General features: G+C 53.8%; 1 protein-coding gene across 3 annotated transcripts in view; it reads right to left on the bottom strand.

Annotated features, from left to right (window-relative positions):
• The window catches only part of CPNE5 (copine 5), a 91340-nt gene that overhangs the window by 17130 nt on the left and 49685 nt on the right, over positions 1-24525 (bottom strand). For 2 of the 3 annotated variants that reach the window (XM_058554482.1, XM_058554483.1), the window contains 4 exons: positions 17632-17735; positions 13082-13186; positions 5078-5119; positions 3025-3100 (listed from right to left, as the gene is read on the bottom strand). In XM_058554482.1, coding sequence (XP_058410465.1) covers positions 3025-3100; positions 5078-5119; positions 13082-13186; positions 17632-17735 — 327 coding nt within the window. Of the gene's footprint in view, positions 1-3024; positions 3101-5077; positions 5120-13081; positions 13187-16314; positions 16388-17631; positions 17736-24525 lie in introns of those variants that run through there. The other variant, XM_058554484.1, reaches the window with a different exon arrangement.

The raw sequence follows: 24525 nt of genomic DNA, 5'->3' as shown, positions 1-24525 counted from the left end.
TTCTCAGATCTTTATGTGAAGTGGGCACTGAAGAAGCGCCCTGTTTATTCTGAGGTTTCATGCGCTCCGGAGCACACTCCCCACCTCCACTACCAGCCTCTCCAGCCCTAAGGGGCTGCGTTCTGAAGATCCATACAGTGGACCAGCGCCCCCTAGGGGCCAGGCCAGGAACCTCCCGACTCCTGGGCTGGAGTTGTAAGCCTTCTCCTCTCCCTCTCTCACATCCCCAGGGTCCCTACAGCCCCAGGGCAGGTCTGGGGTCTGCCATCCTGTGCAAGCGGGCACTGAGGGGCTCCCAGGGGCCAGGAGCTGCGCTGGCTCTGGGGATACAACAGTGAGTGAGACACCAGCCCCACCCTTGAGGACTTCATGGTTTTTGGTGGGGGAAGTATGATAAACAGGTAATAGCCACAGGGGGCCACAGGAGCACTGAGGAGGAGGTATCTACTTCAGACTGTGGGGTGGGGTGGAGTGGGTGTGCAGGCGGAGAAGGCTTCCTCGAGGAGGAACATGCAAAAGGAGTCTCCAAGGATCAGCAGACCCAACCAGGGGAAGAAGAGCGAGAGGGGCCCCAGAGGAGGCACCAGCGTGAATGAAGCCATGGAGGCTGAGCCAGCATGGCAGTTCGGAGAGCCTCAGATGGCGTGATGGGGCTGGAAGTGGGGGTGGGCAGAGGGAAGGGCCCAGGGCCAGTCCCTAGGGGCCTCCTAGGGGTGGGTGTACGCGTCTACTTCCACACGCCCAACGGCTGCACTGCAGGTAGCCAGGGCATGGTGCCCATGTGAAGGAGCTTGGACTGTACCCCATAGGTAGGTAGGATCTTAGCTGGGGTGGGGGCTCTTTCTGAATCTCCTCCCCACTCCCCCGTGTGAACCAGGCTGAGGCAGTGGGTGGGATGCACAGCCAGGTTTTAGGCGGGGCAGTGATGTGGTCAGATTCCCATTTACTGAGCGGAGGACAGAAGGAGGCGGAAAGGCCGTCAGGGGGCTGTTGCACAGCCCCACACAGGGGAGATGGTGACAGTGGGTGTGGATGGGAGTGAAGGCAACAAAGGTCAGAATGTTTAGGTGGTAGAAGGAGTAGGGTGCAGGTGTGGACTGGCTGTGGGGCGAGGGGCAGGAGGCGTCAAGGATGACTCCCCAGGGGCTGTAGCCCCGGATGACAGCAGAGGGATGAAGCCAGCTGGCCAGGGGGAGGGGAGGGCTGGGGGAGACTTCAGCCAGTCCATTCAGCTGGGAAGGCTGAGTCTGAGGAGAAGCCAGCAGACAGACATTGAGTCCGACACCCAGGGGACGCCAGGCCCGAGATGAGGGTCTTTCATGGCAGAAGCCTGTTCTCTCTTCAGGCAGTTCAGACTCTAGAAAGGCCTTCCTGAGCCCAAGCCGGCCTCCCAGTGACACCCCCCACAGGGCAAGGCCTGCCCCGGGGGGGGGGGGGGGCGCCAGAATTTAATTCCTTTTCTACCTGATAGCATTTCTTGTGTGTGAAGACAGCACTTCTGCTTCCCAGCACTGCGGTTTCTCTGGTTGATTGCAAGGGAGCAGGGATCAACGACCAAGAAAACCAGTCAGTCAACCTTTCCTGCTTTTAGCCTGAGAGATCACAGCCTCTTCTGAGCCTGTCAAGCACCCTTAGAAGCCAAACTCCAGGAGATGTGACCTCTTCCCTTCATTTCCCTAAAAATCTCCTTCAAGGAGGCCAGAGAAAGACAGAGCCCGCTCCTCTCTGCCTGGGTGGGGGGACAAAGACAGCCCTTCCCTTTGTCGATGCGGAAAACAAAGCAATTAACTCTGAGGATCAGAGCCCTTTCAAAGAAATTCGCCCACGCTCCATCTTCACGGCAGCCTCGTTCAGCTGAATTCCATGTGTGGATGTATAATAAGCACCTACTGTGTGCCCAGCACTGCCCAGGCCAACGTGAAGGGAGGCAACAGAACGGGTTGTCACCTTGCCTGCCCTTGGGGAGCTTCAGTCTAGCTGGATGACAAGACCTGCCCACTGGGAACAGAGATGCAGGGTGAGGGAGCAGAATTATGGAGGGCTTTAGATTCAGTGATGGAGTCAAAGCCAGCTCTTCACCTGCCCTCGCTGAGTGCTGCTCATGTGAGCATAGAGCCACTTTGTAGGACGGTTGTGAAATGTAAATCTCCTAGCACACGGGTGCTCAACAGATGATACTAGAAGACAGCACTGACGTAATGCTCACTAGGGGCCGGGCATTGTTCTAGTAACTTATTTAATTCTCAGGGTGCACGGCACAGAGTGGTTCAGGAACTTAGCCAAGGTCACACGGCTAGGACGTGGTAGTCAGGCTATGAACCCAGGCAGTTATAAGGGTTGTGAGTATCTGCAGTTAAGCGGGTCTGGCATGAACTGTGCTGTCCAGCAAGTTCAGAGGAGGGAGAAAGCACAGGAGGCCGGCGTGGCTGGGAAGGCCCCCAGAGGAGAAGGACCTAAGCCAGATCTGGAAGGTGGGAGGACCTCCCAGGAGGGAGAGCACACACAAGAAGCGGCTCAGCGGCAGAAACTATCCTTTGAGGGCCAACGCTTTCTCTCCACAGAGACTAGATGCCTTGTCCAAGGTTCTCCAGGTCTAGACTGAGGTATCCTGACTCCTGTTCCTCTGACTCTTTCCTTCCGGAAAAGATAAGATATTCAGCAGGCTCTGAAACTGTTCTGATTGAAGGCAGAGGGCCACCATGAACTCAGGACCTCAGGCCCAGAACTTTGTGATACTGTCCCCCACCTTCTGCCCTACCACCACTTCTATCCCCCACCCCGTTGTAAGTGCTCTTTCGGGGGGAACTATAACTCAGTGATTTGGAATCAGACAAGCCTAGGTTTTGTCTTTGGGCAAGTCCCCTAACTTCTCTGAGACTCAGTCTCCTCAATTGCGGAATGGGACAGTGACAGCCCCCTCACAGGAGAACATGCAAACACCCCAGTCGTGGCTCGTGGTAGTCCTCCACGACTGGGAGCTAGGTATCATCAGAGCAAACCCCAGACTTTGGGCGTCCACCTCACCTCATAGATGTTGAATTGGCTCTGCCCTCGGGCCAGCTCCCGGTAGCTGGTGGTAAACTCTCCAATGAAGTCATGGCTGCAAGGGAAGGCTGCTGCTGCGACCACAAGGCCCAGGCTTCGTGCCACCTCTGCCCATCCCCCCACCTCTCACATCCCTTCCTCTGGCTCCCAATTCTGCCCTGGCCACTGCTCCAGGGGCACACGCCAGCAGAGAGGCTGGGTCCCTGGGAAGAGTCCAGTGTCACCCATGGAGCAAGAAACCCAACGGTTATTTAGCAAAGAGTAGGGCCCTGGAGAATGAGACCCACTTCCACTTCGATTCTTGTTTGAACAAACCAGCAATAAAAGGTATTTTGGGGACAAGTGGGGAAATTTGAATATGAAATGATATTCAAGAATTATTGTTCAATGTGTCAGGTGTGATAATGGCATTCGTAGTTATGTAGGAAAATGCCCTTATTTTTTAGACATTCCCAATGAGATATTTAGAGGTCAAAAAGCCATGATGTCTGTAACTTAAATTACGTCAGCAAAACATAGATAAAGCAAATATGGCAACACGTAACACTTGTTAAATTCAGGCGCTAGGCTTAAAAGTGTTCGTTAAACTCTTCTCTCTACTTTTCCATGTATTTGACGTTTTTCCAATAACATTTTGGAAAAAACAATTAGCACTATGTCCATCCAGGCAGCTGGAGGAGTCCGCACCTTCTGGGGCTCTGCCCCGACAAGCGTGTGTTTATGTTAAGTGCAGCAAAACCTCATACAGAGCAGAACTCCCATCTCCCCTGTGGTTGGCTGCATTTCACCCTCACTGTCCCTGCTAGAGGACCATGGGCAATGTGCTGGTCTGGGGTGCCTGCTGAGGAGGTGTCCCTGGGGCCTTGCCCCTCCTTGAGCCCACACTGCATGTTGACTACATATTTACAGCTCTCAGCATTCAGACACATGAGCTCCTTGATGGCAGGACCCAATGGCATCTGGTGGCTGTCCCCAGCTTTCCCTGGTAAAGGAGAAGTATGGGGAACTCCAGGGTAAGATGAGGCAACTCATGGGTGGAAACCTGAAGTGGGTTAACAGAGGTAGTGCTGGCACTGGAGTGTCTCTACAGGAAGGTCTCAGGCTGGAAGGGCCTTGGGCCTAACTTAGAGCTGTGTGTGCACATTATGATATCCCCTGTGCACATCACAGACTTGAGAGGTACCAATGGAGATTATGGGCTTAAAGCCCCTGTATGACATTCCCTGGTAGTGCCTCAGAATGGAGGGGTCACACAAGTCAGGATGACATATTTGGATTTCGTTCAACAGACTGGTAGGAGCCAAGGCTCGTTCTGGACTAACGCTGTGAGAGGTCTGTTCTTGTCCTCGTCTGTGAATTCCCAGCGACACTGGCTCCTTGGGGGCACTTCAATCTGCAGAAGGGGAAGGCACTGGCCTCTCAAAGACCCCGAGCGGGAACCACCCTCCCACTGGCCAGGCTCGGCCCTGCCTCATGGCTCCTGAGTCCATTCGTGTGTGTCAAAGCTTACCCTTCTCATAGTCCATTCCCTCAGGCCCTGCTCCCTGCAAACAGCTCCTCTCATGGGCTGAGGGCCTCCCCGCTAGTTTGTGGGGAGTCTCTGGGGGCTGAGCTCATCTTCTGCATCTTGGTCACCCCACAATGCTTAGCCTCACACAGAGAATGTGTCCATGAATGCCCAGCAGGTCACTATTATCTGTACCTTAGAACGTGCGCATTTCAGAAAATCCTAAATTCTCCAAAATGTGGGGAGATTTTAGGCACTGGCTGGCCACTAGGCAGCTGTTTGAGGAAAAGAGGCCTCTTATGCCCCTCGCACCACGTCCTGCAGGACAGAAGTCCTCTGGCTTTTCAGTGGAGCTGGGCAGGGACAAGCCACTGGGGCAGTGGACCTCCCACAGGAACAACCAGGCCCCCTCATCCCCAGAGCTGCCATGGGTGGGGGCCTGGGCACAGCTCTCCCCATGTGGGGGCAGGGCCCAACCTTCCCGTGGTGGCTGCCCCCATCCCTGCTCACCTTCTGCTGGCTTACCTGCCATCTCGATCCCAGTCGTACACCTCCACTTTGATGGTCCTGTAAGGCAAAGGGCCCGTGGTGGGATGGGCTTGACCCAGCACCCACGTGGCTTGAGGACAGGGCCTTCTCATACTCCTGGGCCAGAAGGGGATGCAGGGACACCCACCAGGCTCCACAGCCCTTGGTGGGGAGGCAGCAGCCCAAGGGACAAAGGCACTAGACAAGGAACTTGAGGCCTTTTAGCAAAGGTCTTAGGGACAGAGGCAGACCCAGAGCTGTGTAGGGACTTCCCCAAATTTCAGGGAGGATGTGGAAAAACAGCCTCAGACTTCAGTTCACCCCACTTTCTCCTTGGCCACCCCAGCTGGGGCACAGGTCCCAGCATGAAGCCAGACTGTGAATTTATCAGGGGTGGGGCCATGGCAGTGGGAGTGGCACCCCCGGATCTCAAGCCTAAGCAGGGTGGGCTCTCCTGGGGAGGGGTAACAAGACTGCGTGGTGGGAGGCCAGGCTCCGAGGAGTCTGAGTGGTGTGGAGCCAGCACCCCACATCAGGGATGGGCCCGGGGATGGCCTGCCGAGCTTTTCCACCCCATGACTGGCTCCTGAGTGAGGGTGTAATTATCTTCACATTTTAGCCTGGCTGCTTTAATTAGTTTGTTTTGACTCCTGTGTATAGGGCTGGGCTTTGGGAGCCCGGTTTATTTTTAGCCCGTTTCCATGGCAATGGGCTAGCGGACCAGAGGCGGAGGAAGGAGGTGGAGGGTTGTGGGTTAACCCTTGGTGCCAGTGGTCCTCCAGTGATGCCCAGGGTCGGGCAGCTGCCAGGGTCCCACTGCAGGGTCCAGGTCTGGGGAGGTGGGAGAGGCAAGGGGAACTGGGGTCTCCAGCCTTCAGTTCTAAATGGGGTACACAGAGGCGGCTGCTTGGGCCTGTCTTCTATTAACATCTCATTGTCTCGCCCATGGCCGCGGCCCACCTCCTCCGGTCTGCGAGGAATTGGCCCTGGGGTTCCAGAGCCCCAGAAGGAGGCGCTGTTTCCCTTCCGATGAGCCTCCACGGGGCATGGGCGCAGGGTGCAGAAACCGTTCTGGAATGAAGGAATGCCCAGTAGGCTGTGCACCAACTGGATTTTTCTTACCAAAATGTAAAATGGGGCGGGTGTAGAAGCCCACCATTTAAAGGATTCCTTTAAATTGTTGAAAAAAAAACTATGTCTCTCTGAGGTGAATTACTGTGGAAAGAAAAAACAACTAGGCCCCTAAATGTGGGCTGGTGAGCTAGAAAGAGGCTGGGGTGTGGACTCGGACGCTAGGCCCTTAGCTGTGGGACCTGGAGATGTCACTTAATCTCTCTGAGCCACAAACCATCATTTTAAAGTAGGGATAATGACGGTCTTGCAGAATAGCTGCAAAGACAAGTTGATAAAATCCCCCAGCATGCTGGTGGGTCTCTATAAAAGTGCCTTCTTCTCTCCACATTAGCATCTGGCCACACTGGATAGTTTTTCATATGAAATTTACTTAAATCAGGGACACCGAGCCTGAGTACCTGGGCTGTGCAATTTCCTATTTTTGGAATGATAAGGTTGGAAGTGACCGTAGTGGCATCCGAGCTTGGACACCTGGCACATCACCAGGGAGATTTTCAGACACACAGACCCCCAGGCCCAGTTCTCAGCATCTCTGGGCAGGGCCCAAGAATCTAATTTAAAGGCTTCCCAAGTGGTTCTGTTTGAATGTTCTGGAGTGATGACCTCCAGCCCCCTTATTTTCGGATGGGGAAACTGACTGAGCCCTAAGGGCGCCCAGTATCTTGCTCAGGTGGAGAGGGTCTGAGCCAGGACCCTGCTCACAATGCTGAAGTCTCCCAGTCCTTCCCCAGAGCCCTCCAGCTCTGCGGGGGACTTTCAGCGACCCCAGCAGAGTGCCTCTCCTCGGATCACCACCACCAGCCCCTCAGGCAACTAGGACAGTGAGGGCCACACATTCAGAGGCTGTAGGAGGACCCCAGTCACAGCCACAGCCTTGGACACCCAAAAAAATCACTGGGGAGATTTTTTAAAAATCCCACGGCCAGAGGGCCTGATTTAATGGGTCTGTGTAGGACTCGGGCACAGTTAGTTTCAAAAGGTCCCCTGGCTGATTCTAACGTGCAGCCAGAGCCGCTGACCTCTTCCGACAAGAGCACTGGTTTTGTTTTTTTTTCTTTAATACATATATATTTTTAAGCTTCTTTTTTTCTTTTCCTCTCTCTTTTTTTTTTTTTTTTTGTGAGGAAGATCAGCCCTGAGCTAACATCCGTGCCAATCCTCCTCTTTTTGCTGAGAAAGACCGGCTCTGAGCTAACATCTATTGCCAATCCTCCTCCTTTTTTTCCCCAAAGCCCCAGTAGATAGTTGTATGTCATAGTTGCACATCCTTCTAGTTGCTGTATGTGGGACGCGGCCTCGGCATGGCCGGAGAAGCGGTGTGTAGGCGTGCGCCCGGGATCCAAACCTGGGCCGCCAGTATCGGAGCGCACGCACTTAACCGCTAAGCCACGGGGCTGGCCCAGAGCACTGGTTTTTAAACTCGGTTGCACACTGGATCCCCTGGGGAGCGTTAGCAATCCTGATGCCTATGCCTCACCTCAGAAATTCAGAATCCATTGGTCTGGGGTGCAGCCTGGGCAGGGGAATTGTTAAAAGCTCCTCAAGGGACTTGAACCTGCAGCTGAAGTTGAGACCACTGAGTGTGAGATTCCTGTGCAAACTCAGTCCAGCCGTAATCACAATTGAGGCTCCAGGGATGGCTGCAGCCTGGGGGTCAGATTAGCTTGGAGGCTGCAACCTCTAGCCTTGGGGGAGCAGGAGGTGAGAGAAACAGTGCCCAGAGACAGAGGAAGGCAGTGGCAGAAGCCAGAGACAGCTCTGACTACTCTGTTGACAGTTCTGTGGCTGTCCAGCCCTGGCTGGGCTGCCCCAGGTCACCTCACGTGCCATGTGGGCTGCAGACCCGGCTTCCAACCCCTGAGCACAGGCACAACAAAGGCTCGTGTCAGACTGACTGTGACTTCTGGGGCAGCACCCATGAGAAGGGGCTCCTGGGGGTGAGTCAATGAAATGGGCCTCTGCTCTCCACAAAATGAGCATCTTATTTGGCATACAAAGGCTCAGAACATGGAGGCCCTAATCTGGGAGGCAGTGAGATGGAGAAGGACGATGGCAGGCTCCAGGGCAGGCACCCTGGGTGGCAATCCCAGCTCCTCCAGGTTCTGGCTGTGTGGCCCTGTGCAACTGTCTTAACCCTCAGAGGCTCTGTTTACTCCTCTGTGAAATGGGACAATCACACCCACTCTGGAGTGGCTGTGAGAGGTCAACCACATCATTCACAGTCAGCGTTGGACATGTGTCATTCTCTTCCGTCTAAAACACTCAAGCCTTTTTGCAAGCTCCTGTCCCCTCAAACAATTCCCATTCACCACGAAAATGTCAACTCCACGAGGCCAGGGAATTTTGTTTTGTTCCCTTCTGTATCTTCGGCTTCTAGAACAGTACCTAGCATATATTCAGTACTATAAATATTATTATTAAACGTCTGTTGGCTGACTAAGAACTCCTAACAACTTTGTGAAGTGGGCCACACAATAACAATACCCTCCTCCTTCCACAAAATCACAAAGAGGCCCAGAGTGTGTGGCTTTCCCCAAATCGCACAGCTGGTCAGTAGCGATACCAGGCCTCAAGGCTGGGAGCCAGTGTCCTGTGGGTCTCTGGACGCCTGGGGCCAGAGTGACAGAGCCGGGTGTGTGTGAGCCTCAGCAGGCCAGCAGGGATGAGGAGCACTGGCAGAGACGCCAGGCTTCCCTCCCAGCACACCAAGCAGCTCCATCTAGTCTCCTCCAGGCCGAGCTGCAGGTCGCCTCCTAATGACCCTCTCCTGGGCAGGAGAAGGCACATCTCCCTGCTGCTTACAAGTCCCGAGGGCTGACAGGCCCCGAGGGGTTCGCCCTAAACTGACTGAGTCAGTCCAACACTCCGGGAGGCTAGAGGAGGAAGAGGAGTGTCTGGGCCTCCCTGGGGCAAGCGGCGAGCCTGGACGGTGGGGCACCATGCAACCCTGGGTGGCGACTTCACCTCCTCTCTCTGAGTTCAGCGTCTGCATGTGTGAGGTGTCAGTGATGTGAGAGCCCCCACCTCCGGGAATCTGCTCCCCTCTCTGGGTGAGGACCCAGTGCCCTCACCACCCTCTTCAAATCCACTCAGTCAGCACTGAGGGGTGAGTGAGTGAGTGACAGCAGCCCGACCCAGGGGCATCTGGCTTAACGGGATGTTCAAGGAGAGAATAGGGGGACTTCAGAAAAGGCAGGGGAAGTGCTTCCTATCGTAACCCCACTTCACTCCCCTGGAGGGCTGACTGGCTCTGTCCCTGATCCATCTCCTCTGACTCCAGCTCTGCTCAGCTGGGTCCCTTGGATTTGGCCTCATGTGGACTGGAGACATAGCAAAGGCAGGGGGCCAGCCCAGATGTGACCTCCAGAGAAGGGAAATATACCTTCTCCTTGCCCTCACAAGTTACATAATCTCCAGTCCTCCGGTTCCCCATCTGTGAAATGGGCATGTCACTAGTACCTACCTTCTAGGATTACCGTGAAATTTAAATTCACAAAATAAGATAATGTATTTAAACCAATTAGGACACAATTAGGCCCAGGTCCTAAAAACTCAGTAATCTTTAACTGGTTTCCACCCATCATTCTTAGAAAACTGTTCTTTCTCAGCAGATCCCTGGTTCTCCCCCTCTGGCCCTCTTTTTCACAACAGCAGACGATGCTTCTATTTGAATCCTCCTCTCTCAGCTCCCTGACCACAGACGCCCCCCTCTTGCTCCCAGCCTCTCTCTCTGACCGTCTCCTCTTCTTTCTCCTGCTCCTGACCCGTGGCATCCCCCACGGGGCCTCGGGCACCTGCCCTCTGCCAGCCCCTGTCCTGGGGACTCCCAGACCTCTGTCCTCCTCTCCCCTCAGCCGAGCACTGCCATGCCTGTCCCACAGCCACCTACTCTGGCTCTGTATCACACTTCCCATCTCTGTTGGTGACACCATCTCCTCTTGTCCCCAAGCTCCAAACCCTAACGCTCTGCGTCTCTTTCACGCCCACATCCAGGCAGATGTAACGGCCCTTTGAGTCTTCCCTGCTCCTCCAGTCCTAAAGCAGACCTGCCCCAAGCCCCTGAGTGAGGCTCACAGACCCTTCCTCTGAACGCATCCCACTCACACCACATCTTGGCCATGTCGCAGCAGAGCGATGGGTTAAGAACACAGATTCTAGAACCAGCCTGCCTGGGTTCAAGTCCTGATTCTGCCATTGACTGGCAGCCAGATCCCAGGTGAGTTACTTAACCTCTCTGGGCCTCAGTTTCCTGACCTGTAAAATGTGGATAGTATTAGTCCCGTTTTCCAGAGGCGGTATTAATTGTTGGGAGGATTAACTAGTTCGTATACATAAATTACCATGGAAGTGTTACCAGAGCCTTTGCTATCACTATTATTACCTGTCTGTCTCCCACCCTGGCCTGGGGGAAACCTAACAGGGAGGCTTGGATCTGATAGCTCAGTACCGCCATAGTACCCAACACGCGCCCAGTGCCTGGCTGGCTGGGAAGACATGGCTGCCAGATTTAACCAAATGAGTTCTATGAGGCTTCAGGAGGTGCCTTGGAAGGAGAGGAACAGTGGCCTTGTTTCCCTGCCCAAGGCCCTCCCTCTCCTGCCCTGAGAGGGCCTCCCAGACTCTGGCACCTCCAAGTGGCTATTGGGTATGTGGGTTACCCTAGGGCTCGGCGGGGGGGGGGCAGGCCTGCTTGATTACCAGGCCAGCGTGACATGCCTGGCCCCCTCCATTAACACCGCTGTCAGTCACGTCACGGTCAATCTGTTCCTGGCTGTGGAGAAGAGCCTGAGCTGCCCAATCATCCTGGAGGGACACCGGGCTGGGGCTCAGACTGGGAGTGGGAGACGGGGTCCTCTGGGCTTTCCCCACAACCAGCACCCTCCCACCACACCCTCACCTCCTCCAGTGGCTGAACAGTGAGCCCAGGCCTCTGAGCCCAGCTGCCCTCCTCACTGTCCCTGACAAGGCTAGGTTCTGAGGCCCTGGGAGCCCCTCCCTAGGGATGAGGGTTGTGGGGGGTCAGTTTGATCCCCAACAACCTCTGGACAGTGGGGCTGGAGATTCCAATTCCTTCCACCCCGTGCGACTTGAACTGCCATGCTCTCCCATCCCCCAACCTTGAATTTCCCCTCCCTTCCTCTGCATGTCTCTCCATCTCAATCATTCTTCCCACCCCTCTGTCCCCAGCAACCACCCCCCCCCGACATCTTCCAGCCTTCCCTGAGCCCCCTTTAGACCCTACTGCTCCCACCAGACTGTCCCCCTCTTCCCCACCACTCCAGAAGCCCCAGGACCCGGTCAGACACGTAACAGGTTCAGGAATGCCTATTTTTGTCTCCAGTCTCACCTCGCACAATTATTTATCTATCTAAAGTACATGTGTGCACATCTGAGCTCCCTGCGGTCAGACTACAAGCTCACTGACGATGGAAATGCGCTACATTCCCTTGATGCCACACAGCTGGAGGCGCGGGGCTGCGCACACAATAGGTGTTTGGTGACCACCTGTGGGACAGACTGTGGCTTTTCCGTCTGGCCAAGAGGCAGGAAGAGGAGCCACCTCGTCTCCTGGATCAGCAGCCTAATAGGGAGGGAGCCAGGGGTGCCTGGAGGCTGTTCATCTGCTCCTTCCTCCCCCTCACCCCACCACACCACTGTCAGTAGCCACTGTGAGCAGGGTCCCACAGGGCCGATGCCAGTGCCACGAGCCAGGATGCCCTGAGCTGTCTGTTCTGACGTCCCAGTGTTCCCATCGGAGTGGCCAGCAGAGGCCCAGCTTCCTCAAGCCTGCCTGGGCAGCCCTGCCCATGGACCCCCGGCCAGCACGCCCACCAGCTACAGCAATCAGCAGGAAACCAAGCTGGTTCTCATGACTTAACACAGACCAATCCCATCTTGCGTGCCCCACTCCCCCGGCACTTACCACAATCTGTAATTATGTGTTTCTTTGTGTGATTATTGGATTAGTGTCTGCCTCCCCCACTAGCACATAAACTCCAGGAGGCTGGGTGAAGGGTGAAGACTGTGCGTTTTGTTCCCCGCTGACTTCCCAGCATCCAGCGCAGTGCCTGGTGCACGGTAGGGAGTCAATAAACATTTGGGGACAAAATGCTGAATTTGGTATTTTATGCACACCAGAGCCTTCCTGTGTAGGTTGTGTCATGTGAGCTTCAAAGCAGCCCTATAAGGTGGGTAGACATTTAAATACCCATTTTACAGAGAAGGAAACTGAGGCTCCGAAAGGTCAAAGTTTGCCCAGGTTGAAGTGCTTTTTAGTCACAGAGGCAGGATTAGAAATCAGGTATCCGGTGTCTACGCTCCACAGTCTCCACTCAAACAATGATGACAATAGCTACAGTGTAATAAGAGCAGCCTTTGTAGCATCAGGAAACTCCACGAGCTCTTTGCGCTCCACCCGTCACCCCCATTGATGGCAATTTGGCTGGCAGAGAGTATCCTGGGATCCTGACTCCCCAGAGTCCCTCAGCCAGGAGTTGGAGCTGGCGGGGACGAGGCCACCTCTGCCTGCATGTACAGCCACCGTCCCACCCCCTCCTGCCCATCCACTGGGAACAATGAAGAGACAGGCTGCTGAGCTCCAGGCCAGGGCACCCCAACACCCATCGGGGCGTCCCTAGAGTCCCAGCCACCTCTCATCCCCTGAGCCCGGGGAGGTTCCCACCAATGGGGGTGTCAGACTGGGAGGCAAGAGGGGGGACAGGAGGAGGGGAGGTCTGTGAGGAGATGAAAGGTGGACGCTGCCCAGGGAGGTGCCGGGCACCCGCACACAGCTCCGGGAGGCTCCGCCCACAGTGACGGGACTGCCCACATCACCTGTGCTTGGGGAGGGACACTTTCTCATCTCACCGGTCATAGTCCCCATTGCAGAGGGCTCTCACAGGAATGGAGAAAGTTTGCCAGACTGGGTTTAGGGTGTTCTTCATGACCTCGGTCTTGTGGCAGATGGTGAACCTGGCAAAGAAGAGAGGGAGGGCTGTCAGTCCTGAACCCAAAGGAGGCAGAATCCAGGTCAACAGAGGGGCCAGCGGGTCAATCTCTGCAGCTGCCAGACATGGAAGCTACGGCTTCATGCGGTGATGAGCTGCCCGTCACTAGTAGCATCCAGGCAGAAACTAGACGGCCGTTTCCTGGAGAGGCTGCAGAGAGGATTCCTGCACCAGGTGGGGAGTGTCAGGAGATGCGGGTCCTGGGCCCTGCTCTCCGTGTGACCTTGAGCAAGCCTGTCCCCCTCTGGGCCTCTATTTCCTCCCCCATTAACCCAGGGAGTTGGCTGCTATCAGACGTTCTTCATCTGAGATCCATGGAAGGATCCATGGATGGGCTTTAGGGGTCTGTGAACCCCTGAAGTCATCAGAGAAACTGGGTGTCTGAGTTTCGAATGCTTGCTGTCCCCGGCCTGGAGCATCTATCCCTAGATTTCCACGTTCATGGCTCACCTCCTCACTTCCCTCAGGTCTTTACTCTGTGACATGACTCCCTGCCCTGAGCACCGTATCTAACATTTACAACCCCCTGGTCCCCTGACTCTGACATCCCCTAGTCCCCTGCCATACTTTTTCTTCCATTTCACCTGTTACCATTTGACATTCGATAGCCTATTTTTCTCCTTATTTATTTTATGGTCTGTCACTCAAATGTGAGCTCTGTGGGGCAAGGGTCCTGTTTTCTTTGATCACTGGTCTATCTCTAGTGCCCAGAACAGTGCCTGGCATTTGGTGAGTGTTCATTAAATATGTTTTTGGAATGAACTAATGAATAAATGTATTTCTCAAAGGAGAGTTTCCATAGGTTTCGCTGGCATTTCAAGCCAGTGAAATGAAAGCCCCCGGCTTAGATGATCTCTAACCCTTTCAGCTCTTCCAGTCTGAATCCATGAGCTTGCTTTGCAAACTATAAGTGCAGAGTTGGCTTATCCCAGTGGCCCCCACCCAGAGTCCCTGCCCGCTCCCCACACCATGCCTGCCTGGCCTCAACCCTGAAGCCCATCCTGCCACATGGAGGGGCAGCCAGGATCCGAGTGAGCTGGGGGCCAGGCCGTCCCCTGAGATTTCCCAGCAACCACCCAGCTCCCTCCCAGCTTGGAAAGGTCACCCAGGAAAGTGCCTGGGCTCTGCCCGTGCCCACACAGGCTGTGCCATTTCTTCTCCGGCAATTTTCAAGTCAAAATGTCATTCCTGTCACCGCGGCTCAGCGTCTCTCTTCTCTGCTCCTTCTCGCCCACCCACTGGAGTGTGGAGATACATGTGGGAGACCTCCCCACACACCCAGAGCTGGTGACGAGGGCAGGAATGGGGATGGGGAGAAGAGGAGCCGAAGCTGCCCATTGATGGGTCAGGCAGGTAGGGCAGGAAGAGGAGGCTAGGGGAGGGCAGGAGGGAGAATCATGAGCAGCAAGGCGGAAGGGAGGGAGAGAAGTTCGCCCTGTGCAGAAGCCCTAACTGGGCTCCAGAGCCCTCCCACCTGGCACAGTCACATAGAGCTGCTGTGGACCCTCCCATCTCCCGATCTCTTTGGAACCACTGACTTCTGTCTCCCTCCTTTGCCAGTCAGACTTCTTGACCTGCTCTTCTAAGCCATTAGCCCGATTTCCTCCCTCCTTGTTTCTTCCTGAACCCCGTGCAGTCTGCTTTCTCCTTCACACTCTTGCTTGGAATTGTTTTCTTTAAGCTCCCCAAGCCGCAGCACCCCGCCCCCCCGAATCCACAGGCCCCTCTACTCCCTGCTGCACTTGCCGTGGGGGACCAGGCCCTAGTGTGGAAATGGTCCCTGTGGTCATCTGTCACCACTCAGCTCAATTCCTTCCGACAAACACACACACCCAGGGCCCCGTGTGGGAGAGCGCTAAGCAAAGCAGCGGGGTCAGACTGATGGGGCTCCAGCCCCAGGGCCACTGCTCACCAGCTGTGCCGCCCAGGGCAAGTGACTTTCTCTCTCTGAGCTCCCTTTCATTGTAAAGCGGCAGCATGAACAGTAATGCTGCTGCCAGGCCCTGTTCTAACTCCACGTATTAACTCATTAATCCTCACGGCGCCCCTGTGAGAGGGCGTGATGATATCCCCACCGTGCACACCAAGAAACCGAGCTGCAGGGCTTAGAGCCTCGCCATCCAGAATGGGAGCCACTAGCCACATATGGCTATTTACACTTAAATCAACTAAAACAAAATGAAATTTAAAATTCAGTTCCTTGGTCGCACTAGCCCCATTTCAAGTGTTCAACAGCTACATGTGGCTAATGGTGAGATAGAGAACATTTCCATCATTCCAGAAAGCTCCACTGGGCTCGAGACTTGCCTCAAGTTACACAGCTAATAATTGGCAGGCAGCCCCGCTGTCCATCATCACATCCTTACTCCCAGACGAGTGATCGGGATTGAAGAAGACAAGGCAGGTGCAGTGCCAGGAGCTCTGTGGATGCTCCCTTCCCATCCCTCCTGGTGGGACAAGCGTGATATCTCTCTCCCCCGGGCCCCTCACTGACCCTCCTCCCGTCCTCCTCCTAACTGGGGGTGACTCTCAAACCTTCCACTCTCCCCTCTTCAAACCCTGGGTGACCACCCTGCTGTCACCAGTTCAGCCTCTGACCTGTCACCTGCCCCTTTGCAGGTGCCCGCATACTGGCCCACCTCTTGGGGGGGCGTCTGGATCGGTTTCTCCAGCTGCCCTGGGTGTCCCTGCTGGAGAGATCCAGCCCCCAAATAAACTCCCACCGCCTCCCCCATCTGACCAGCTCCTTTGCCATTTTCAACACTCCGGTTCCCCGCAGCTCCACCACCAGGAGGGGGCTGTGACTTCGGTCCCCACCCAAGGTCTGCGGAGTGAGGTCTCCACACTGCTCTTTTGCCCGGTCCTCCCCTCCCCACCTCCTTCCCTGCATTCCCACAGCACCGCTCTCCTGGGCGCTCAGCACCTCCCACCTGTTCCCCGTGTCAGTCACGAGTCTCTCCCTCTTCCCCGCCCCCTTCCCATCCATCCTACACATCTCTCTGCTAGAACAATCATTGGCAAACACTCTGCAACACGCCCCTCTCCCGCTCCAAAGCCAAAATCCCTCCCTGCTCCTGGCCAGCCGGCCCTCACCTCCTGGTGCGACCCCGCACTGCCTCTCTGGAAGGGACCTGTGTGGACATTTCCGTGGGCACCCAGAACATCACTCAGGCCTTTTCCTCCCTCCCTCAAGTCAAGTCAAAGTCAACAAGAATTATTTAAAGAAATCCTGCTGGGAGTCCTTTGGTGAGACAAAGAATCCTTTTGTTATGCAAATAATCACACTTAATTTCCCTTGTTTTGTACCTTCAGGTTTAAAAATCAGTTTTCCCTTGAACTGAAACACATCTCCTCCCTGCCGCTCCCCTGCCCCCCCCCCACAGCATTTCAGAATCAAGGGGAACTTGGCAGGGGCCTTCTGTCCTCTGCTCAGGACCCACTTGCTCGGCACATGCCTTTTCTCGAGCCCATTATGCCTCCCTGCCCCTCCTCCCACGGACCCATTTCCATCTTCTCCTTCAAAACCTACTTCGGAGTTCTTCTCCAGCAGTGTTTCTCTAATTAACCTCTCTGGCCCCATCGCTTCCTCGTTCTGCAGAATCCCGGGCGGTAAGTGGCCGCCGCCTCCCAAAGCTGTGGTGCTTAGAGACCGCAGAGAACACCTAATCCAACTGGTTCATTTCACTGATGAGAAAACAGGCCTAGAGAGGGGGCATAACTTGCCCGGGGTCACACAGCAGGTTGGTGGGGAGGACCTAGGTCCCCAGACCCTCAACCTAGAATCTGTCCCTCTGTGTACATCGCTGACCTACACTTGCCAACGTGTTGTGTGTTTCCGTTGTGGGTGGCTTCTAGATCAGGGAGAGGAGAGGAGAGGAGAGGAGTAAATGGGGGCTTCAAAGACATTCAAAGTTTTGAATGAAGCCTATGGGAGAGCACGGGGCCAGGCGGGGAAGAGGGTCCAGATCTGCTACGCTGAGTGTGCAGTAGTTGGGGGACATGTAGCAGTGGGGTGTCGGAGGGCTGTGGGTGGAGGAGGGCTGGGCTTGGAGAAATGGACTGATTTGTGTGGAAGAAGGAAGGGGCTATCAGAGGGGCCGCTCATTCCTGCCCTTGCCCTGTTTTTGCCCAGTCCCCTCATCTCCAACATACCTAGCACCCACCATTGCCAAGACGCTCAGAATGGCACTGCTGGCTTGGAGGCCGCCCCCACCCCCCGCCGCCCCATCCTTGGGGCCAGGGCACTACGCTGGAGCCCTTGACTCCACCTGAGCCCCTGCCCTCTCTAGAGCAGGAGCCCTAGGGCGGCGCCTGGAGGAGGTGGGCCCAAGCCATCCCGCCTGGCAAGTCACCACAACCCTGCCCAGCCCCGACCCCAGACAGGGGGTGAAGTGTGACTGGAGAACTCACGTCCCATCCTCGTTGCTCCTGTAGAACACCAGGAAGGGGTCGGACTTCCCAAAGAAATCTTTCTTGTCCAGCTTGTTGGCACAGAATTGCATTGTGGCGACATCCTGGTGGGAGGGAGGCAGAACACGGCTGTGAGGCGGGAGAAGGCTGGGGGCGCCGCAGTCCCTGTGGAAACACAGCCCCCTGGAAAACACGAGGCTTCCGGGCACCAGGCTGTTAGAAAGGACAGCAGCTTACGTTGGCCCCACACCGACTAGGGGTCAGGCCCTGGGCAGACACTTTGGAGGGTCTCATTTCATCTTCACACACCCCACCCGGCAGGTCTAGTGGGGTAGTCAGGAGGGGCAATTCTGGAGCCGGCTGCCCCAGTTTGAAGCCTGGATCTGCCACTTTCTAGCTGTGTGACCTCGGGCAAGGGAGGTAACCTCTCAGAGCCTCAGTTTCCCCTCTGTAAAATGGGGCTGATTACAGTACACACCTCAAAGGGTGTTGTGAGGGCTACGTGAGACCAAGTGTGCACAGTGCTTAGCGGAGTGCAGGCACGTCGCACCCACTCGGTCACGTTAACGCACGTGATTTCATCACTGTTTTCCCAGTGGCTTAGAGAGGTGAGATGACTAACCCAAGGCCACTCTGAGCTGAGTCTGCCAACCCCAAAGCGCTGGCTCTGTCCACATGGCCTCACTGCCTCACATATTTGTGCGATTCCTAGAGGACGTTCAAGGTTAGGCACCACTGTCACACCCAGTAACTCCCAAGAGGCCCACCCAACTCTCTGAGGCAGATGTAGCTGGACCATGACCCGTGTCACAGCTGAGGAGCCTAATGCTCAGGGCAGGGAGCCACTCCCTCACGTTCACCAGGCAGAGCCTGTGTTTCTGACTCCCCTGACCAGCTCACGGCTCCCGCTGACCCAACACTCAGGCCAAGAGCACACAGAAGGTACCCAGGCCCTGGCAAGGATGGCTGGACTCCTCCCCTCCCAAGGCCCTAGCCCCTCAGCTCCCCAAGGCTGACAGGGCACTGGGCAGAGATGTCCCCACATCCTCCCCTCCACCCAGCCCCGTGTGGCCTCTTCAACCTGAAAACCCTGCATCCTGACAAATCAGCTGCCAAGTGGCCAGAGCTCAGTGCTCTGTCCTACAGTCCCTGCGGCCTGGCCTGTCAAGGACCGGGGCCTGTCGGGAAGTGACCCGGCTCTCTCACACTGCCCTCTTCCTCTCAGTAGGGAAGAGAGTCTATTGAGATCGGTGTCTTACAGCCCAGTGAGGACCAAAATGGTGGCGAAGATGAAGATGCAATCTCCCACAGGCTTGAAGGACATGGTTAAAGGTTGGGGGGGGGGCGCGGTATAATAGTTAGGAATATGGTCACTGGAGCCAGGCTGCCTGCTTCCCCTCCATCCTTTACTAGCTGTGTGACCCCAGGCAAGTTACTCACCCTCCCTGTGCTCAGTTTCCTCATCTATAAAATGGGGGTACTGGCAGCACCTACCTCATAGGCTTGTTGTAAGGATGAAAAGAGTTAATACGAGTACAGTGCTGAGAACAGTGTCTGGTGCACAGTAAGTGCTGTGTGTGTGCAAGCTATTATGATTATTTGACACTTCTCCCCTCCCCCCATATACAGTGGAGGGGACCTCTGTCCCTGCCCCACCCCCACCCCCACCACCTCACATGCCTTCCCTCAAGGACCTCTAACAACAGCAAACACAGAGCATCCCTCCATTCACTCATTCATTCAACAAACGTTTATTAGATACCATCCGCGCGGGCCGGTCACTGAGCTCATTGCTTTACATCCTTATCATATCTGGCCCTCAAAATAACCCTTTGTCGCTTTTCACAAATAAGTAAGCTGGGGGTCAGAGAAGCTAGGTAACCCGCCCAAGATCACCAGCTGGTAACTGGTCAAGCAAAAATTCGACACGTGTGGACTGATTTCAAAGTCACGCCTCCTCCAGCACACCGCCTGGCTCCCTGAGAGAGCGCATCACAGTTCACGAGGCCAGGCGGCTTCCTGATTTCTTCAGGCTCTGGGCGAGTATGGGCAGGGAGGGCTGGGCTCCGGCTGACCTCGGACGGAAGTGCCTACTGCAGGGAGGCTCTGAGGGGGCAGTGCTGAGGCACGGCAGCCAGGACACCAGGTGCCCAGGTAAGGACAGCTTTTATCATGTCCCTCATCAGCGCCCACCCAGGAGGGAGAAGGAGGCTGCAGTGGGGGCTTCCGAGGCATAGAAGGCCCAGGAATCCTCCTGTGAAACCTAGGACTTCAGACCTGGAATAAGAGGATGGCTGACTTACTGAGCACTTACTAGACGCGGGGCTCTACGTTAAGCCTTCTCTTTACAGACACTGTTTCATTGAATCCTCATAACAACCATATGGAGTAATTCCTGTACTCTCCCCATTTGTCAGCTGAGGAAACTGAGGCTGTTAGACGTTGTCACACGCCCAAGGTCCCACAGTGGGTAACCAGGCAGTTAGACTTCAGGGTTTTCCCTCTCACCCTCCCAGAAAGATCGCAGCCTTCTAAGTCCGTCCCCAGCAGTCACTGTCTCTCCCCAGGAGAAAGTTCCTATCCGTCCCATGCTGGATGGAGGGAGTGCTTTAAACGCCTCCGTGGGGAGCCCCATCCCATGGCCTAGAAAAAGGAGGAGGCCGAGGACCTGGTGGGCTCCTCCCAGAACTGGCTATTTAATTTGTGGGGCCCAGTAGAAAGGGAAAATGTGGGGTCCTTAGTTAAAAAGTAGTGAGAAATTTCAAGACAGTGACAGCAGAGCAGTAAACCAAGCGCAGGCCCTATGTGCCTGCACAGGTCGCAGGCCCATGAAGCCAGCCCTGGCTCCTCCCCACAGAGGCAGCAGGCAGTGGCATCAGAAAACGCTGAGGGGACCAGACTCTGCTGAGGAGAGCAGTGGGGACAGCCCCAGCAAGGGACCAGAGCTCTGAGTTCCAGTTAGTCCCAGCGGCCTCTCAAGCTCTCTGAGCCTCAGTGTCCTCATCTGTAAAGTGACGTGCTGGCCAGGACGACCACCACTGTCCTTTTAAGCCAGGGAAGTTTAGGCTTCGGTGCCGGTGCCACAGGGAGCAAGCATACTGGGACAGGGCGGCAGCTGGGGAAGGCTGGCACTCAGGGGACAGTGTGGGAACCCAGGGCCCCTCCAGCTTCCCCAGAACACGGCTTGGTTGTGTCTCCAGATGTGGTCCCACACATCTGGAGGTCACCTGTGTGACACGTGCACGTGAACGAACACAGGCGAGCCGCGCATCACAACCTGCACTAGTTGACTAGACATCCATATATTTGCCACAACCAAAACAGATGCCTCAAAATCCAGGGGCAGAAGCTCTTATTTTTGCTTCCTAGGAGAACCTCTTGGGGCTCTGCAAGACCAGGAAGGGGAGTAGGGACATCAGAAAAAAGTTAATGCAGAACTTAATGAACCACGACTTCCAGGACCATTCAGTGCTCCACTGGGAGGGCCACCGTCCCAGCACAGCACTGACAGGGAGACGAGGACAAAGGAGCCAAGGCCACCTGGTCGGACCCCTCCTCTGCCACCTGCCAGCTGAGCAGCCTGGGGCAAGCAACTTAACCTAAGTCTTGGTGTTCTCCTCTGGAAAAATGGAGTCATAATGCCCCCTGTGAGCCTGTTGGGAAGACCAAAGGAGATGTGTGGCATATGATAAGTGCCAGTCCACGGTGCCAGGCACAGAGCAGCTGTAAGAATAGAAGCCAACATCTGCAGAGTGCCATCTACTACTGGGCTGAACCATATGAAATTGCCAACATTCAACACTTGTTTACCTACCAATATGGCAATGTAATACACTTCTACCCAATATGACTCAGGCACTATTTTTACATCTATAAATTCATTTAATTCTTTCAACAACCCCACAAGGTAGGTACTATTATTATTCCCATTTTAAAGATGAGAAAACTGAGGCACAGAGAGGTTAACACCCTTGCCCAAAGCCACACAGCTAGTAAGAGGAGAAGGTGGGATGGGAACAAGACAACCTGGCTCCAAAGATTAATGACTGAGATTCCAAATGATGACCCAAATCACCAAGATAAGTTTAATTATGTTCTGTAGCCTCATTTTGAGAAGTCAGAGAAGTGTGAAATCCATAATACAAAGGCCTCCTAGGTACAAACTAGGTAAAATTTAAAAAAAAAAAAGACTCGTTCTGAAATTCAGCTAACTGGAAAAATCCACTAGTGAGCCAACCTTATTCCCACTGATGGCAAATACCTGAGGCCTTGCTGGGGGCTGATTTTGTTGCTCAACTTGATCTGCCCTCCCTAACACAATCTAGACCCTGAACGTTTTCCAAACCCCATTAGGATAATCTGTATTGTTGTGCCATTGTCAAATCCACGGGAATAAGACAGAGCTTCAGAGAGGTCTCTAGGCTGTAACCAAGGCAAGCTTCCTCCCTAATGAGTGCACCTAGTTGTCTGGGGACTGTGTTTTGAAGGTGGCTCTGAGTTATGTCAACAGTCATATGAACAGGGCTTCAACTGCTCCCCTTAAATGAGGGTTAGAGAATGGATCAACCCTTGATACACGTGTGAGCCCTGGAAGAGGGTGGAGAAGCAGCAGTAAGATGGACTGGGCTAGCAGGATGTGGGAGCAGCAAATCCTGGCTGCGGGTCAGAGGTCCTGCTGTTTGACAGCCTCAGCCTGAGGGTGGGGCCCTCTGAGCACATGAAATGCTATTGCCAAACCAGAAGCATCTCTGAAAGCAACTGTGAAGAAGATAAAGCAGCTCCTGCAATATATAATTTCCTGCAATTTCTGCCTTTTCACCCTATCTTTTAAAAAAACATATTAAGCTCTTCTAAAGCAGCAGGATTGCCTCAATTTGCATCTTTCCGCATGTTAATCAGGCTGCTTGGGAGACCACAGCAAACAGCCTTCCAATCCATGGGGGCCTGGCCCACTCTAGCACGTTAGCCCTCCCTGACCCAGAAGAGGGCCGTGGAGGTCAGAGGTCAGGCCCAGAGGTCAGCCGGTGGGCTGAAGGCTAGGAGAGGGTGGCAATGCCCAGGAGGGGAGAATGGAAGGCTGCTCTGGCTTGCGTCTTGCTGGCAGCCCCCAGGGTCAGAACAAGAATAAGGCGAGTGAAAAACTTAAGGGGTGCCCAAAATCTCAGTAATCAAAATAAAAATTTTAATGTGATATTTTAAAATTTCAAAATTGGGCCAGCCCCGTGGCTTAGTGGTTAAGTGGCATACTCCACTTCAGTGGCCCCAGTTCAGTTCCCAGGCAAGGACCTACGCTACTCGTCTGTCAGTGGCCATGCTGTGATGGCGGCTCACATACACAAAAAAAGGAAGATCGGCAACAGATGTTAGCTCAGGGCGAATCTTCCTCAGCAAAAAAAAAAAAAAAAAAATTCAAAATCAATGCCAATTTCCATTATAAATAAAATATCAAAAATTTAAATGAAGCCATTTTACAAATGAAGAAACTAAGGCACAGAAAGGTCAAGTAACGTGTGCAGGGTCTCGGAGCTGGTAAGCAATGGCATTTGGTCTGGATCTGGAGCCCAAGTTCTTAAACACTTTGCCCTGCTGCTCACAAGCTCACGCTGAGGTGGAGCTGGTTTTTCTCTGCCATCTTAATGACCAACTTCTCCACCGATCCAATCAGCTGTGCATCTGTTGATTTGGTCATTCAGAGGCTGAAAACTCCAGATTGACCATTTCCCCACCCACTCATTAAGCCTGTGTGTCTGGGATACTAACCAAAATCCACCAACTAAAGTTCAAAAGAAAAATGGACCCATTCGGCTATGCAGATGTTCACTGCAGTATTAATTATATTGTTTCCTATTAGAAAATAGATTCAATAAATTATGGCCCATCCATATGATAGAGGAATAATATGCAGCTATTGAATACATGTTTTCCAAGAATGTCGATGACACGGGCAAATAAATCTGGATACTCTATTCTACTAATAAATAAAATAAATCTGGATACTATATTCTACTAATTACAAGAAAAAACTATATACATGTACACCCAGAAAAAAGCCTTGGAGGAAATGCATCAAAATGTCAACAATGATTATCTCTGGGTGATTTTTCTATTCTTTGTATTTTCCAACTTGTTCATAATGAACACGTTATTGTTTTAGCATCAGGAGAAAATGTTATTGTTTTGTTTTGTTTTAGCCAGAGAAATTATTTCTAAGATCAAAAAATTACAACTAACTTAAAAAAAAAAAATTACAACTAACTTTTAAAAGGGTGATATTCGCGTGCTGGTTATTCACCATGCAGGACACTTACATCTGTGCAGCCACAACGTGCATCTTCCCTAAACATCACCCTGCATCCCTCGAGTCTCAGAAAACCTTCACCACTTCCCCCCACTGCATCTTACCTCTTTCTTCTTATCTTTTTCCCTTCCTCCCAGGACTGTTCCCCAGCGTCCCACATGGAGACACTGGGCTCTCCCTCAAGTTTGTCTTTAGAACCATGAGCGTTCTGACTTTGTCAGGATTCAAGGCTGCTAAGCTCCCCTCTTACAAGGTTCTGTACAATCTCGTCCCTACTCCCACCTACACCCTCACCTCTCTGACATCACTCACCACTCTCCCCCTGCCCCAGGGCCTTTGCATGGGCTATTCTCTCTGCCTAGACCCATCTTCCCCCAGTTAGCTGCAAGGGCTCATTCTCTCGCCTGTACTTTTTTTGGCATATTATATAGTATTATTCACGAATTTTCCTTCAGGATAGTAAAGAGTGCTATAAAATATTTGATATAAAAACAGGGTTGAGAACCACTGCTGTACTGTGATTGCTGATTGGCATTTCTGTCTCTCACCATAAATTGGAAACTCTGGGAAGGCAATAACTAAGTCAAAGCATATTT

The sequence above is a fragment of the Diceros bicornis genome, chromosome 14 (assembly GCF_020826845.1).
Source record: "Diceros bicornis minor isolate mBicDic1 chromosome 14, mDicBic1.mat.cur, whole genome shotgun sequence".
Taxonomy (NCBI): domain Eukaryota; kingdom Metazoa; phylum Chordata; class Mammalia; order Perissodactyla; family Rhinocerotidae; genus Diceros; species Diceros bicornis.
This window is presented reverse-complemented; position numbering and strand designations above follow the sequence as displayed.